Source organism: Arachis stenosperma, chromosome 2, assembly GCF_014773155.1.
Source record: "Arachis stenosperma cultivar V10309 chromosome 2, arast.V10309.gnm1.PFL2, whole genome shotgun sequence".
Taxonomy (NCBI): Eukaryota; Viridiplantae; Streptophyta; class Magnoliopsida; order Fabales; family Fabaceae; genus Arachis; species Arachis stenosperma.
This window is the reverse complement of record NC_080378.1, coordinates 8,074,669-8,090,380: the sequence shown is the minus strand read 5'-3', so window position 1 is coordinate 8,090,380 and position 15,712 is coordinate 8,074,669. Positions and strand designations below refer to the sequence as shown.

Sequence of the window (15,712 nt, the reverse complement as noted above, 5' to 3'; positions counted from 1 at the left end):
AACCTCCCCAAGATAATGGGGATGGTTACCCCCTAAAGATACGGCACTACACCAACGGTGGTTATTGGCTCACCTCTATAAATACACTGACATCCCCTCAGGTATCCCTAAGTCCAATACTCTATAAGACCTGCTTACACCCTTGCTAACTTAGGCATCGGAGTGTCTTTGCAGGTACCACCCCCCATTCACACGCGAGCACAAGTCGGACGGAGCCTCCCGAGTTGCGAACCTACCTGGATTCTTCCTCCATCACTCACTTGGGCCGCCGAACGCCATCCATTGGACTAATCTCCGGTTACCTACCGTAACATTGGCGCCGTTGCCGGGGATCCGAGAGATCATCCCTCGATGGCAGAAAGATCCCATGAAGAAGGCCATGTCGAAACAGATTCTGAGCAAGAGAATCTAGACATGGGCAATGACAATGAAGACACAGCCCAACATCAAGACAATGATCAACACAGAGAGGGTACCTCCGGAGTAAAGAATCCGAAGGTAAATTCCTCAGATGGGCGTGAATCAGAAAAAGGCGGACCAGCTCACGTAGCTGAACTAATGGGATTGGTTCATAGCCGCCTGGAGCAATTGGAACAAGAGCGGGAGAGACAAAAGGAAACCGAAAGGTACCTTAAAGAAGAGATGGAACGGCGAAAAGAGTTAGAAAGAAAACTCTTGCAGCTAGAATCCTCTCTCAAGAACTCCCGCGACGAAGGAGAAGATCAACTCCCAGGCGGAGAAGATCCTTTCAGCGAGGACATAATGAGGGCAAAAGTTCCAACGAACTTCAAAAGCCCTGATATGGACCTCTATGATGGAACTACGGACCCAAAGCATCATCTTAGCAACTTCAAAAGTCGGATGTATCTAGCTGACGCCTCCGACGCTACGAGATGCAAGGCTTTCCCGACCACTTTGTCGAAAGCAGCGATGAAGTGGTTCGATAGCCTTCCCCCAAGATCCATCACCAGTTTTGAAGACCTCTCAAGAAAATTCTTGATGAGGTTCTCAATCCAAAAAGATAAGGTAAAACATGCACCGAGCCTCCTTGGGATAAAACAGGAGGTCGGAGAGTCTCTACGAGCCTATATGGAAAGGTTCAATAAAGCATGTTTAGAAATCCAAGACCTGCCCACGGAGGCAGTAATAATGGGGTTAGTCAATGGACTTAGAGAAGGTCCCTTCTCACAGTCCATATCCAAAAGACACCCCGTTTCTCTAAGTGATGTACAAGAAAGGGCCGAGAAGTACATCAACATGGAAGAGAATGCCAGATTAAGAGACCTGAGTTCACGACCTGGACCTACTTCCTCCTCTAGGGAGAGGGAAAGGGAAGTCAGGAAGAAGGAAGAACCCGGTCTCGAAAGGCCCAGAAAGTATCACTCTTATACTCCTCTAAAGACTTCTATAGTGGACGTATACAGAGAGATATGCAACACTGAAAGGCTGCCACCCCCAAGACCTATTAAAAACAAAAAAGGGGGAAGTCGCAGCGAGTATTGTGAGTACCATAAAATATATGGTCACTCCACCAACGACTGTTACGACCTCAAAAATGTGATAGAAAAGCTGGCTAGAGAAGGTCGGCTTGACAGATATCTCATGGAGAGGTCGGACATCCATGGAAAGAGAAAGCGGGATGATATGGACAGGAGAGATCCGCCACCACAAACCCCAGAGAGACATATCCATATGATCTCGGGAGGATTTGCGGGAGGCGGGATCACCAAATCTTCTCGCAAAAGACATCTCAAAAGAGTCTACCAGGTCGGGGATGAGACACCCGACTTCCCCACCATCTCATTCACGAAAGAAGATGGGCAAGGGATAATCCCCGGGCATGATGATCCCGTGGTGATAACTATGATCCTGGCCAACGCCCATCTCCACAGAACCCTAGTGGACCAAGGAAGCTCGGCGGACATCCTTTTCAAGCCCGCCTTCGACAAGCTGGGGTTAGATGAAAAAGAGTTGAGAGCTTACCCCGACACCCTATATGGGTTAGGGGATACGCCAATAAAACCACTGGGATTTTTGCCCCTTCACACAACCTTCGGAAAAGGGGAAAAATCGAGGACTTTGAACATAGATTTCATAGTCATCGATGAGGGGTCAGCCTACAATGCCTTAATTGGCAGGACTACCCTTAATCGACTCGGAGCAGTGGTGTCAACTCCTCACCTCTGCATGAAATTCCTGACTCCAGGAGGAATAGCAACGGTGAGAGGAGATCAAAAATTGGCAAGGAAGTGCTATAACGAAAGCCTAAATCTGAGAGGAAAGGGCAAAGAAGTCCACACCATAGAGCTGGGCGGCACAAGGACAAGAGAAGAGCTACGACCCCAGCCGGGTGGAAAAACCGAGGAGATACAAGTCGGTAAAGAGGAAGGGAAAATGACTTACATAGGAGCCAACCTAGGGGAAACCCTGAAACAAAGGTTAGGTGAACTCCTAAGAGCTAATTCCGACCTCTTCGCCTGGAAGGCTTCCGACATGCCCGGGATTGATCCCGAGCTCATGTCTCATAGGCTCTCGGTTTACCCAGGGTCCCGACCTGTACAGCAAAGAAGACGCAAGCTCGGCCCAGAGAGGGCCTCCATAGTAGAAGAGCAAGTACAGGCGCTCCTGGAAGCCGGCTTCATCAGAGAGGTCAAATACCCAACATGGCTAGCCAATGTAGTGCTAGTCAAAAAACAAAATGGTAAATGGAGGATGTGCGTCGACTATACCGACCTGAATAAAGCCTGTCCTAAGGACCCTTATCCCTTACCAAGTATTGATACCCTGGTGGACTCCAGCTCAGGGTACCAATACCTATCATTCATGGACGCCTACTCGGGATATAACCAAATCCCGATGCATGAACCCGACCAAGAGAAAACATCGTTCATCACACCAAAAGCCAACTACTGCTACGTGGTCATGCCATTCGGATTAAAGAATGCAGGAGCTACGTACCAAAGGCTGATGAACAAAGTGTTTTCCCCCCATCTAGGGAGCCTAATGGAGGTATACGTCGACGACATGTTAGTAAAAACCAAGCAAGAAGTCGACCTCTTAACCGACCTCTCACAAGTCTTCGACACTATAAGGTTGCATGGGATGAGATTAAATCCCGCAAAATGCGCCTTTGCAGTAGAAGCAGGGAAATTTCTAGGCTTCATGCTAACACAAAGAGGGATTGAGGCCAATCCCGACAAGTGCACAGCCATCCTAGAAATGAAGAGCCCGACTTGTTTAAGAGAGGTTCAACAGCTCAATGGCCGACTTGCAGCCCTCTCCAGATTTATGGCAGGATCGGCACTAAAATCCCTTCCATTATTCTCCCTGTTAAGGAAGGGATGCCAGTTTGAATGGACTCCGGAATGTGAGGAGGCGTTCCAAGAATTCAAAAAATTCTTAAGCCAACCTCCTATCTTGACCCGACCAATACCGGGAAAAGACCTCGTCCTATACTTATCCGTCGCAAACAGGGCTGTCTCATCAGCCCTGATCACAGAAGACGAGGTCGGTCAACACCCGGTCTACTTTACCAGTAAGGTTCTACAAGGCCCTGAGCTAAGGTACCACAAACTAGAGAAGTTTGCTTACTCCTTAGTGATAGCCTCACGAAGGCTACGACCTTACTTTCAGGCTCATACAATAAGAGTCCGTACAAACCAACCCATGAAGCAAATCCTCCAAAAGACGGATGTTGCAGGGAGAATGGTTCAATGGGCGATAGAACTCTCCGAGTTCGATTTGAGATACGAAACTCGGATTGCAATTAAAGCCCAATGCCTCGCCGACTTCATCGCGGAATACGCAGGTGAACAAGAGGAAAAACCGACCACATGGGAACTCTATGTAGACGGATCCTCCAACAAGACAGGGAGCGGCGCAGGCATAATATTGGTAGATGGAAAAGAGACCCAGATAGAGGTCTCCTTAAAATTTGAATTTCCGGCTTCAAACAATCAGGCAGAATATGAAGCCTTGATTGCCGGATTAAAGTTGGCAGAAGAAGTTGGCGCTACAAAGGTGATGATCTACAGCGACTCACAAGTGGTGACTTCCCAAATAAGTGGAGAGTATCAGGCAAAGGACCCCAATATGAAGAAATACTTGGAAAAAACCTTGGAACACCTCGGGTGCTTTGCGGAAACCGAGGTTAAGCACATAACTCGGGATCTAAATAGCAGAGCTGACGCCCTATCCAAGTTAGCAAGTACCAAACCCGGAGGGAACAATAGAAGCCTGATCCAGGAAACCCTCCAAGAGCCCTCGGTATCAAAAACAGAGGATCAACAAAAGGTACTTGAGGTAGTCGGCCTAAATCTCGGATGGATGAATCCCTTAGTCGAATACCTAAAATTCGACATCCTCCCCAAAGAGGAGAAAGAGGCTAAAAAGATCCGAAGGGAAGCACAACATTATACATTGGTAAGAAATGTCCTTTACAGAAGAGGGATATCAACACCATTGCTGAAGTGTGTACCGACCTCAAGAACCACCGAGGTGTTGGAGGAAGTACATAGTGGAATCTGCGGAAATCACCTCGGAGCAAGGTCGCTGGCCAGAAAAGTGATCCGAGCAGGATTCTATTGGCCGACCTTGCAGAAAGATGCAACCGACTTTGTGAAAAAATGCCAACCATGTCAGATGCATGCAAATTTCCACGTGGCTCCCCCAGAAGAGCTTATCAGTATAACTTCCCCTTGGCCTTTCGCAAAATGGGGAATGGATTTGTTAGGTCCTTTTCCCCAAGCACCAGGGCAAGTCAAATACTTGATCGTGGGAGTAGATTACTTCACAAAGTGGATAGAAGCAGAACCACTAGCTACTATCACCGCTCAAAGAAGTCGCAGGTTCCTCTACAAAAACATTATCACAAGGTATGGAATACCTTATTCCATCACCACAGATAATGGGACCCAGTTCACCGACGCCTCCTTCAGAAGTTTTGTAGCCAGTATGAAAATCAAACATCAATTCACCTCGGTAGAACACCCACAAGCCAACGGGCAAGCCGAGGCAGCCAACAAAGTCATACTGGCAGGACTAAAGAAGAGATTACAGGAAGCAAAGGGAGCTTGGGCTGACGAGCTCCCCCAAGTGCTATGGGCTTATAGGACGACCCCCCAATCCGCCACAGGAGAAACACCCTTCCGACTAGTCTACGGCGTAGAAGCCATGATTCCTATAGAAATCAGTGAGCAAAGCCCAAGGGTAATCCTCCATGATGAGGTCGGAAATGTACAGGGGCACAAAGAGGAGCTCGACTTGCTCCCCGAAGTCCGAGAGAACGCCCAGATAAGAGAAGCGGCATTAAAGCAAAGGATGACTACCAGATACAACAAGAAAGTCATTCGAAGAACATTCGCCGTAGATGACCTGGTCCTAATTAGAAACGACATTGGGATCAACAAATCGGGAGATGGAAAGCTCGCCGCAAATTGGAAAGGGCCATGCAAAATCAAGGAAGTGTTAGGGAAAGGTTATTATAAAGTAACCGACCTGGATGGCACTGAGTTACCAAGGTCGTGGCATGCTTGTAATATGAAAAGGTACTACAGTTAGAAGCGAACTCTACTCCCTGATGTACTCTTTTCCCAGCTTCATGATTTTTTTCCAAGAAGGGTTTTTTCTGGAGAGGGGTTTTTAACGAGGCATCATAGTAGAGGCTAAGGGAAACATGCTGTCAAAAACCCTTAGTAGCAAAAAGGTACCTTCCCAATTAATAAAGATCTTTTTCACTACTATGTCTCTATTAAATATCCTCCTTTATTTTTTAAGTCTTTCTACGAAACGCGCTGACTTAAGCTCGACAAAGCGTGAAAATCCCATGAACCGACCTAGATGGTCGTCAGGATAAAACGACGAGGTACAAGTCGGTGTAAAGAGGTTATACAAGTCGGTCGTAAAAGCTCGGGAACCAACCCAACTCATAAGTCGGAAAGAGATCCCGAGTAGGAAAACTTGGAAAACTTTGATCCACAGATCGGAGTATAACACCGAGTAGAAGAAAAGCGCATCGCAAAAATAACCTAAGTCATAAAAACTCACTAAAGCGAAGTCGAGTATAAAGGATAACAAAAGAGATATGACAGCCTGAAAAGTTAAAGCTTGCATACAAGCCTTTCCACGAAAAAGGCTCGAAAAAATAATGCAAGCTAGCAGAAGGTTTTTCGAAAAGATCAAACATATTTCAAAATAGAAAAGCATGTGCACGCGCAAAGTAACTTAAACCCTTATCCAAAAAAGGGCACCTACTTCGATTAGAAAACCCTTATCCAAAAAGGGCATTTATTTTGTTTAAAACCCTTATCCAAAAAAAAGGGAAACAAACAGAATATTTTGTTTACGGCCTTGAAAGGCCAGAAGCAAATTGTTCACAACCACCAGCAAATAAATAGAAGTTTAAAAAAGGGGGGACCCACAGGCCGGGCCCCCATATAGCCACAAAAATAAAAAAGTAACTTCTTGGACGGAGTAGAGGAATCACCACCACCAGGAGGAACATCACCAGGACCGGGAGGAGGAGCCAAAGAGGAAGTCGGAGCAAGGGTTGAAGAACTCGGTGGATCTGCGGAATGAGGAGGAGACTCTATAATCCTCTGCCCCCGAGTCTTCAGGTCTGACTCGGAAAGGACCTCGGGAGCAGGAGGATCAACGATGGCGCCATCAATCACCACTTTGTCAGGATGTAATGGAGAAAGATCCAAGTCGGGGGCTATAACCCTGACCTGCTCCAGGAAAATTCTCCAAGACTCCTCGGCGGCATCGGCGATAGAGTCCTCCAAGTCAGCATAGGCATTCCGAGAGTTCAACAAATCCTTCTTCACCTCCACCATATCTTTAAATAGGCTTTGGTAACTCTCCTGGGCTGCCTTCCTTAGGTTTACCTCCATAGTGCATTGGGCTCGCAGCTGGCTCTCCTTCCCCCGGAGGTCATCTCTCTCCTTCCTCAACTTATCCATCTCCTCCTTCAACTCCTTTTGATGCTTTTCAAATAAAAGAAGTCTCTCCTCTAGCTCCTCAACCCTTGAGGAAGTCCCCAAGGAGCTGAGAGGAGTCTTCTCAAACATGTCCAAAAGTTTGTCACAAACTCCCGCCGTCCTAAAACTTTCTTCGGTCAGAGTGGCAAGGTGTTTCCGAACAGAAACATCATCCATGTTTATGAGAGGATAGATGTTCTTTCGGACGAATGCAAAAGCATCCGCCTTAACCCCACCTTCCCAAGAAGGGCCAGACTCTGAAGTCTTGCGCTTCTTCTTCTCTGGCTCGGAAAGTAGTGGGACAGAAGGGAGTGGTCGAGTCAAACTTGAGGAGGAAGAGATGATAAGAGGTTGAGAGGGAGTACCCACATTTCTAGGAGGAGGAGGAGGAGGAGAGACGACCGCCTTGGAACCCCCGGACCTGGCCCGGGACTTTGCCTTGGCTTCCTGCACCCGCTGGTAGGACTCTTGAGCATTTTTCTTTGCCATATCTACAAAAGGAACAACCAAGTTACAAGTCGGTAAAATACAAGTCGGTAAAATGCAACTCGGAAACAAGAAATGCATGCACTACCTATGCAAGATTGAACAAAAACCGACGTCCCCTGAAGGATTTTCCTCGTATCCAAGTATGGGGCCCTCCCCCATGCTTCTCGGAAAAACCCCACGACGGCCGCCTCCACCTCGTCTAGGTCATCTAGACCAATCTTTTCACAAGGGGTGGCCGGCAGCCAATAAAGGGGAAAGCGAGGGGAGGAATGCTCGTCCAGAAAAAAGGGGTGGTGACCCTCTACGGCTTGAACCTTGAAGAAGAAATTTTTGAAGTCGTGGAAAGACTCGTCGAAAAGGGTGAAAATCCTCCAACCTTGAATGGCTCGGAAGGATACCCATTGTTGTTTGTTGTTTAGCCCACTAAAGGGCTTAGTCATATGGAAAAGATAAAAGAAGATTCTCAAGGAAGTCGGGAAGTCCAAAGCGTGGCTTATAAACTGGTAAATCTTCAAAAAACCCCATGAATTGGGGTGGAGTTGAGTAGGGGCAACCTTACAGTGGTGCAAAACGGATATCTCGAAATCAGAGAAAGGAAGAAAAACACCCAAACGGGTGGTCATGCATTCATACATGAAGAAAAAATGAGGGGCCGCCTCATTAGCTCTCCCAAAACAGACCCGGTCTTCAGGACCCGGGATTATCAGTTCATATTTGGGCTCGTCCTCGTCCGAAGTACAGAGCCTATGATGAGTACGAAGGTGGGTGATGAACTCAGCGTCAACCAACGGTTCCTCCCCAAGGACCGTATCGTCAACCCACTGAGAAAGAATGTCTACAGAAGCCATTTTTTATAAAGAAGAAAGTGGCAGAAAACCTACAAAAAGGAAAAAGAAAAAAGAAAATCAAAAAATACGGCCACTAAAGAGGAGAGATTCGAAATCTACAGGTCAACCTATCTACTCGCAAAACAAAACATGCAAGCATAAAGCATGGCATGAAAAAGCAAAACTAACCTTTATCCGAAAATGGAGGTTGGAGAAGAACAGAAATCTTTGAACGCAAGGATGCAACACGAACAGGATAAGAAGAAGTTTGAAAGATTGCAGAAACGGAAAATGGAAAGAGAGGGAGAGTATTTATAAAAAAGGCTAAGGGGCATAATGGTAAAAGCGAGGCAGCCATTAATGCGACTGCACCGTTACCAAAGCCCTCAATCCCTAAGTGATCCCTCAACGGACACGACGCTTGAATTGACGTAACTGTCAGAAATCAAAGGTCGCGAAAATCACGTCGGTTTCCAAGATCCGTATTCTCTCAAACAAGTCGACTACGAACCCGAGTTGAATACTCGAACCCAAACTTTAAAGAAAATTTGGGCTCAAGTAGGGGCACTGTTCATACCCTGGCCCAATGATAAGGGCCCAGGTCCAACCGAAAGGCCTAACCCAATAGGATAAGCCTTACAAAATACCGACTTTCACATAAGAAGTCGGTGTCAACCACGACCTTGGTATGAAGAGGTCGGATGTGAGATCAGCTGGCAGATAAATACTCATTCAAATGAGTAACCGTCCCTAAAATCTCTCTAACCGCCTCATGAAGCCATATCTTAACCTCCCCAAGATAATGGGGATGGTTACCCCCTAAAGATACGGCACTACACCAACGGTGGTTATTGGCTCACCTCTATAAATACACTGACATCCCCTCAGGTATCCCTAAGTCCAATACTCTATAAGACCTGCTTACACCCTTGCTAACTTAGGCATCGGAGTGTCTTTGCAGGTACCACCCCCCATTCACACGCGAGCACAAGTCGGACGGAGCCTCCCGAGTTGCGAACCTACCTGGATTCTTCCTCCATCACTCACTTGGGCCGCCGAACGCCATCCATTGGACTAATCTCCGGTTACCTACCGTAACAGATGGTTAATAAAATTTAATGTTTATGTTAATAATTGTATATAATTAAAAAATAATTAATTTATAAAATGTTAAGTATAAAAAACATTCAATTAAATGTATATAAATAGATAGATAGATAGATACTAAATAAAATATATACTTTAAAAAGCATAAAAGATAATTAAAAACAGATTGGCATAGTGGTTGTTAGCTTGCTCTTCATATTTGAAGAGCCAAGTTTAACTTCCACCATTTGCAATGTTTTTGAAAATTTTTTCAAGTGTATGTTGACTATTTGATCGATTCGGTTTGTATAAGTTCATATTGATTTTGGTCGGTTTATTTTTTTAAGTGGTTGGAATGTTAAACTGAACTAAATTAGTGTTCAGTTTATTGGTTTTTGGATTGAACCAACCAGTTTAGTGTGATTTTTACAATTATGAATAGTAATGATCGTAGTTAGTCATATTATTAAAAAGAACCATGGAGAGAGAAGTATAGGAGTTTAAAATTCTCTGTAAAAGTAATTGTCATTATTATTTAACAAATGTTTTAACAAAGTTATATTATCCCAAAAAAAAAAAAGTTGAATGTTAAAGTGTCTATTTTTATTCGCTTTGTCTTTCATAAAAATGAATAGGAACTAAATTGAATCTTTATTCAGCTAAATACTCAATTTTGTCACTAAACAGGCGAACTTTAATTTAATTTCTGAAGTTTTAATTGTCAGTATCATTTAATTTTCGAATATTATGAATGTAATTGATATTAGTTTCTAGAACAATTTTTGAAATATAAAATAAACATTAACAAAATGTTGGCGTGGACAGCTTGATGCCAAGTCACACTAGACTATGTTGATTTTAGTACTTAAATAGTCTAAAAAGTATTATAAGTAGTGTTTATTAAAAATTTTTCTTCCAAAACAAATGATACGATGTCATTTTTTAGATATTTAAGCGCCAAAATAAAAAAGACGTTATTTTACAAACGTGGTATCTGACTGTATAGATCAGCGCTCTATTAATGTCTCTTATGTTGGATATTGAATGCGAGTCTATTGTAAAATTTAAAGTCTAAATAACAATGTTTTGAAAATTGAACCAAATCGGGTAATTCATTTGAATTTACCGGAACCGATCTCCAGATTGGTTCAATTGAAACGAAAAATCAGCTGGAAAAAATTGGTGGAATCGGTGGTTAACCGAGAAACCAATTGAACCGGTTTTTTTAATTACTAAAAAAAGCAAAACAGCAAACACCCCCCCCTTTCCTCTCTCTCTCTCTCTCTCTCTCTCTCGCACGCACACACACACACAATTCACGAACGAAACCCTTCTAAACCCTATCAGAGGCAAGAAGAGCTGCAGCCACCTTCAAACTTCAGAACGCCAGCGATTGCCGTCGTCGCCTCTCGAAGGTCTGCTCGGCCCTTGTCTGCTGGATCCTCTTCTCCTCGACGTCGCCAGAAGGTCTGCTCGGAGCGTTTGGCGTCGCAGTCTCCGTCGTCGTCGTCAAGCCAGTCTCCGTAGTCGTCGTCGTCGGCCCTGTCGTCTTCGTCTCTGTCCTCGGCGTCAAGCCTCTATCTTTGAGCCCCCTCTCTCTCTCTCTGTCCGAGCTCACTTCTCTTCCTCCCTCGCCGCCGGTAAGCACTGCTGCTTTGTTGCTGGTTTTCTGAAATAATGGTTGATGGTTGATTTGAATGATTCTGTTGAATTTTTTTGCCAATTTAATTTGTCAGCGTTAATTTTGTTGATGGGGTCCTGAGATGGGGTTGATGGTTGATTTGAATGGTTGTTGTTAATTTTGTGTTCTGAGTTGGGGTTGTTGTTGATGTGATTCTGAATTTAGTTTGATGCTGAGTTTGGATTCTTTGCTTAATTTTTTTTGTTTTTGGATTCTCTGGTTTTGGATGTTGAGTTTTCTGTTTTTGGATTCTGAGTTTTTGTTGTTGAATACTTTATTAGAAGCCTTTGTTGAAAATTTTTGTGATTCTAAATTCTTTTGCCAATGGTTTGAGTTTTTGTGTAAGATTGTGTTTTCCATTGTGGCTGATTATTTGATTATTAGAAGTTATTGTTGAAAATTTTCTTATTCTAAATTTTCGTTGTTGATGTGATGAGTGTTGCTGCTGATTACTTGATTAGAGCTTAGAAGTTATTTAGAATTTTTTTTATTTTGTGAATTTTTAATGATAAAATATGAACAAGTTATTATGTGAAATTATAAAATTTTGAATTTTATTAGTTTAGAAATCATTGAATTTGAATTTTTGAAATTTAATATTAAAATAATTTTATTGTATATTTAATTAAATCGGTTTCAATGATCAGTTCGGTTCTCGCAACCTTGCTAAATAGAGACAATTAAAACTTCAAAGACTAAATTAAGATTAGAGTGCAAGTTCACGGATCAAATTGAGTATTGACCTTGTGTCGAAATTTTAACCCCTATAGTAATTCTTTTATTTTGACTGAAATTTTTATTATGAATTGAAAAAGGCCGAGACTAATTCGAGAGCTGCGAGTAACAAACGATGGCAGAGAACAGCAGAGAAACCCGAAGACGAAGAAGGATCCTCGATCAAGGATCCGACCGCCTCGCCTTCATTACGGGTCGGATCCAAACCCTCCCAACTCAGCCACAACCCGATTCTTCATCTCGTTCCGGTCATCCAACCACTACCTTTACTACCACAAGTACGTTTTCCATCTTTTCTCACCTTTCCCTTTCTTCATAACTGAATCTCAAATTCAGAACAAAAACTCACAAATTGCAGTAGCATTTTTACTTGTTTTTAATTTCTTATGCAATCCGATTCCAGACCCTAGAATTCTTATATTCACACCTAATTCCTGTAGCTACTATTAGTTGCCCCATCAATTGATTAGTCAGTTTTGACTGTTAATTGACTTAGGGATTAGTTACTCTTGATTATAAGCTTCTTTTGAATATGAGATAACATAATTCAATTAGGTAAATGATGTTGAGTTCCGAACAATTCATAACTAGATTCATACTTTGAAGTGAGAATGGGCTTGAATTTGTTGGCTATGAGAATTAGGTTCTCTAGATTGGCTATTGGATTTGGAATTGTTAATCATTTTCATATTGGATAGGCAACTAGTGAGTTTGTAGCGGCTACTCACTGCTTGTATGAATAAGATTTAGATGTTTAAGCATTTCATTAGAAATTGTTTTGTGAAATAAGATTGAGGATGTCATTAGCCAGAGAACTTGGTTTTCTAGATTAGCTATTGCATTTGTATCAATTTATCACGAAGTTGAATTCAGAAGATTTAACATCTATCATATTAGTTAGACAACTATCCCCTGCATCCATGAATGTAAGTTTGACAAAAACAGTACGTCAAAAAATTAATGTATCTAGATGTGATGTACGTATTTTCTCAAAATAACAGTATGTAGTAGACAGAGGTAGTAGTCAACCAGTCGGTAGGGTAGAGTCTATTATTTTCTTGAATCAGACCAGAAGTTTTAGACAATTTTATTGGTTGATTCATTTCATAAAATAAGATTAGGGTAAACTAACAGAATGGTACCTGAAAGTCCATATTACTGAAAAAATATCCGAAAGATACGAACGATAAACAAGCTTTCTAAAGATTTAAAAACCTGATAAAAATAACCAAAAATATATTTTGTTTTATTAGTAACAAACTAATTTTGTTTTTGGCAAACGAGGTGTGCATTTGATTCAAATTTTTGTATGAACATTTGGATAAGTATTTAGAAGATGCATGCAAAAACTAGAGCAAAATTTGATCACTGGACCTCTTTTTTCTTCTTTTCAAAATAAAAGTGGTCATTCACCAAAAAATTCACTGTGGTAGAATCACCAAATTTTATGGATGAAAATGTTTCATTTTTTCTAATCATACTCGCAAAAAAGGGCATCAAAATCCGTTCTCTAAAGCTCTTTGAGAATATGTATCTAATATGTGGTTATTTTTGTCACTTTTTAAATCTTTCAAGGGTTTAATGGTTGTTCGTATCTTTTGAAATTATTTTTGTCAGTTATATAAATTTTTGGGTCTCGTTTCGGTAGTTTACCTATAAGATTAAGAATCTTGTTGGTTAGGGAATATGGATATCTAGAATGGCTAGGATAAATTTCCTACAAAATTGTATGTTGGAATGAATAGTAATTACCATTTTGTTGACAAGCCCTGTTTCTTTTCAGCTTTGCCTAATGACGAGGCAGAGAAGAAATCAGATTCTATTATGTTAAATCACAATTCGGTTGTTGTTCCATCCCGCGAAGGCGATGCAAGTGTCAGTGGAAGCCAAACACCATTGCATGAACACGAGCCCAAAAGTGCAATTTCAGGTGTTCTTGCATCTCAAGATGAGCATGTTCAGCCATCTCAAGATTTGCCTCCTGATATCATAGAGACCGAGCAACAGTCACGACAAATGCCACAGATGGGAGAATCTAAACTTCAGATCACCCCAAGTGAAATAAGTTCTGCCATTGATGCCTCAAGGTTTACCCGCCTTCTTTGTTCTGTCATTGTGGCTGTACTTGTAGTTGCTTCTTATCTAGGATTTTCTCTGATGAGTAGCAAGTTGATTAAGAGTATAACAAGCTTTAGGCCACTGTACTTAGTTTTGGTAACTGATTTGTCGATTGTGGCTGCACGTGTTCTTTCTGGCAAGCAAAGAGGTTTTCGAAGGTCTAACGGGAGAGAGTATAGAACTCCTTCTGATGGAGATCAATACGCACAGCTTGCTAGGACATTGGAATTATGCTTGGTTATGAAGAACGCTATGGATGCTGTGTTCATTGATTGTGCTGTTTATGCAATCATTGTCGTATGCGGCATTTCTCTTTTCCAAACATAACAATGAATTCTTTTATTAGCTTGAAACTTGTTTTTGTGCTTTATTAAGTGACTTTTGTATTGTGTGAATTATGATTAAGCAAGAATGATTAAGCTTTTAGTTCACCAATTTCCCTCAGATTTAAGTTAATTTAAATTGTTGTTTTATTCACTATTGTGATATGCTTTTCCACGCTAGACAAGTTTTTAGAGAACAGTGAAGTTGTAAACTATCATTTTAGTGCTGGGTTTGGATCCTGTTGATTTTATTTGAATATGACTTTGCCATGTTTGCAAACTAAAGTAATGAACAATCAAATAGGAGATATAAACATGGCAAGATCATGTTAAAAATGAATGGGAGCGAATCCAAACCCAGTTGGGAGAATATATATGTTTTGACTTGTGAGAAATGAAGGAATGGTTGTTCATTTCTGGATTTCTATATTCTTGAGGAAAGCAACATAGATATCTATGTTGTGGTTACTTTTCATTTTGATTTCAATTGATTACAATGAAAAGCAACATAGGAACTAAAGAATTATGGATTTTAGTATGTCATATAACTCAAACAGGTTGGCTAGAAAAAACTGTAAACTACATTGCATATATTAAACTCAAAATGAATTAATTAGAGTAACAAAAAAAGCTAAGAAAAGGAGGGGGATACAAGGCTAGTTATGACATTGATATTGGTACAATTATATTGAGTTTTACTTGTTTTGTGTGGGATTAGACTTGCTTGGAGGAATTGCTCTGAAACAAGACTCCACCCTCTGCTTAGGGGAGTTCTTGTTCTTCCTCAATCCCCATGAAGAATACAACACGTGTGTGGATTGTGGAACTTCAACTTTGACCCTTGTAGATGTAGTGGAAGAGCATGTTGATGGTGATATCAATAATGGAAGTACAAGAACAAGAGAAGTTATTAGTGCTATGATGAACAAAGGCTTCATGGTATAATAGTAGTAGTAGAAGAGAGTATTGGATTCTTGATTCTTATTTTATTGTAGTTAAAGATGAATTGAATGTGGCATTGAGTCAAGTATCTTCAAATGTTTTCTAAGAAGAATTGTGAAAATGGTGAAAATTCTAGTTTGGGATTTGGTGCATATAGTTGGGATCATGTGGCCATTGTGTAACCTTTATTTGGGTGCACCTACTATGGCATTTTCTGACCTGAGGATTTGGTGAAAATGGAATGGTGACAGAAAGGTCATGTGGTTAGGCACGTGATGATGTTGCCATATAAAATATATGTATTTGAGCTGTAAGTAAATTTCTTGGGAAGTAAAATTCATTATATTTTCCAATTATAAAGTAAAAAGTGAGACATTTATCAACATTGGATTGGTGAAGTGGAGGACAAACTTTTTTTTTCTTTTAAATAAGAATTTTGAATTTAAGTTTTGTATATATATATATATAAAGAAAAAAAAAGAGAAGATATAATAAATATTTTTTTTTGGTAAAGATACAGTAAATATTATTAGA

General features: G+C 41.5%; 1 protein-coding gene across 1 annotated transcript; it reads left to right on the top strand.

Moving 5' to 3' along the window:
• The first annotated feature begins 10,675 nt into the window (after positions 1 to 10,675).
• LOC130960462 (uncharacterized) lies at positions 10,676 to 14,390 on the top strand. The gene is made up of 3 exons (XM_057885855.1): positions 10,676 to 11,019; positions 11,876 to 12,073; positions 13,579 to 14,390. The coding sequence occupies exons 2-3, from the start codon at positions 11,911 to 11,913 to the stop codon at positions 14,238 to 14,240; spliced, it is 825 nt and encodes a 274-aa protein (XP_057741838.1). The 5' UTR covers positions 10,676 to 11,019; positions 11,876 to 11,910; the 3' UTR covers positions 14,241 to 14,390.
• Positions 14,391 to 15,712: the final 1,322 nt, after the last annotated feature.

Bases quoted from the DNA above. Each gene is read 5' to 3' on its own strand.
- LOC130960462 (XM_057885855.1), top strand. From the start codon at position 11,911: ATGGCAGAGAACAGCAGAGAAACCCGAAGACGAAGAAGGATCCTCGAT. The intron at 12,074-13,578 runs GTACGTTTTCCA...GTTTCTTTTCAG, and splicing joins CACTACCTTTACTACCACAA to CTTTGCCTAATGACGAGGCA.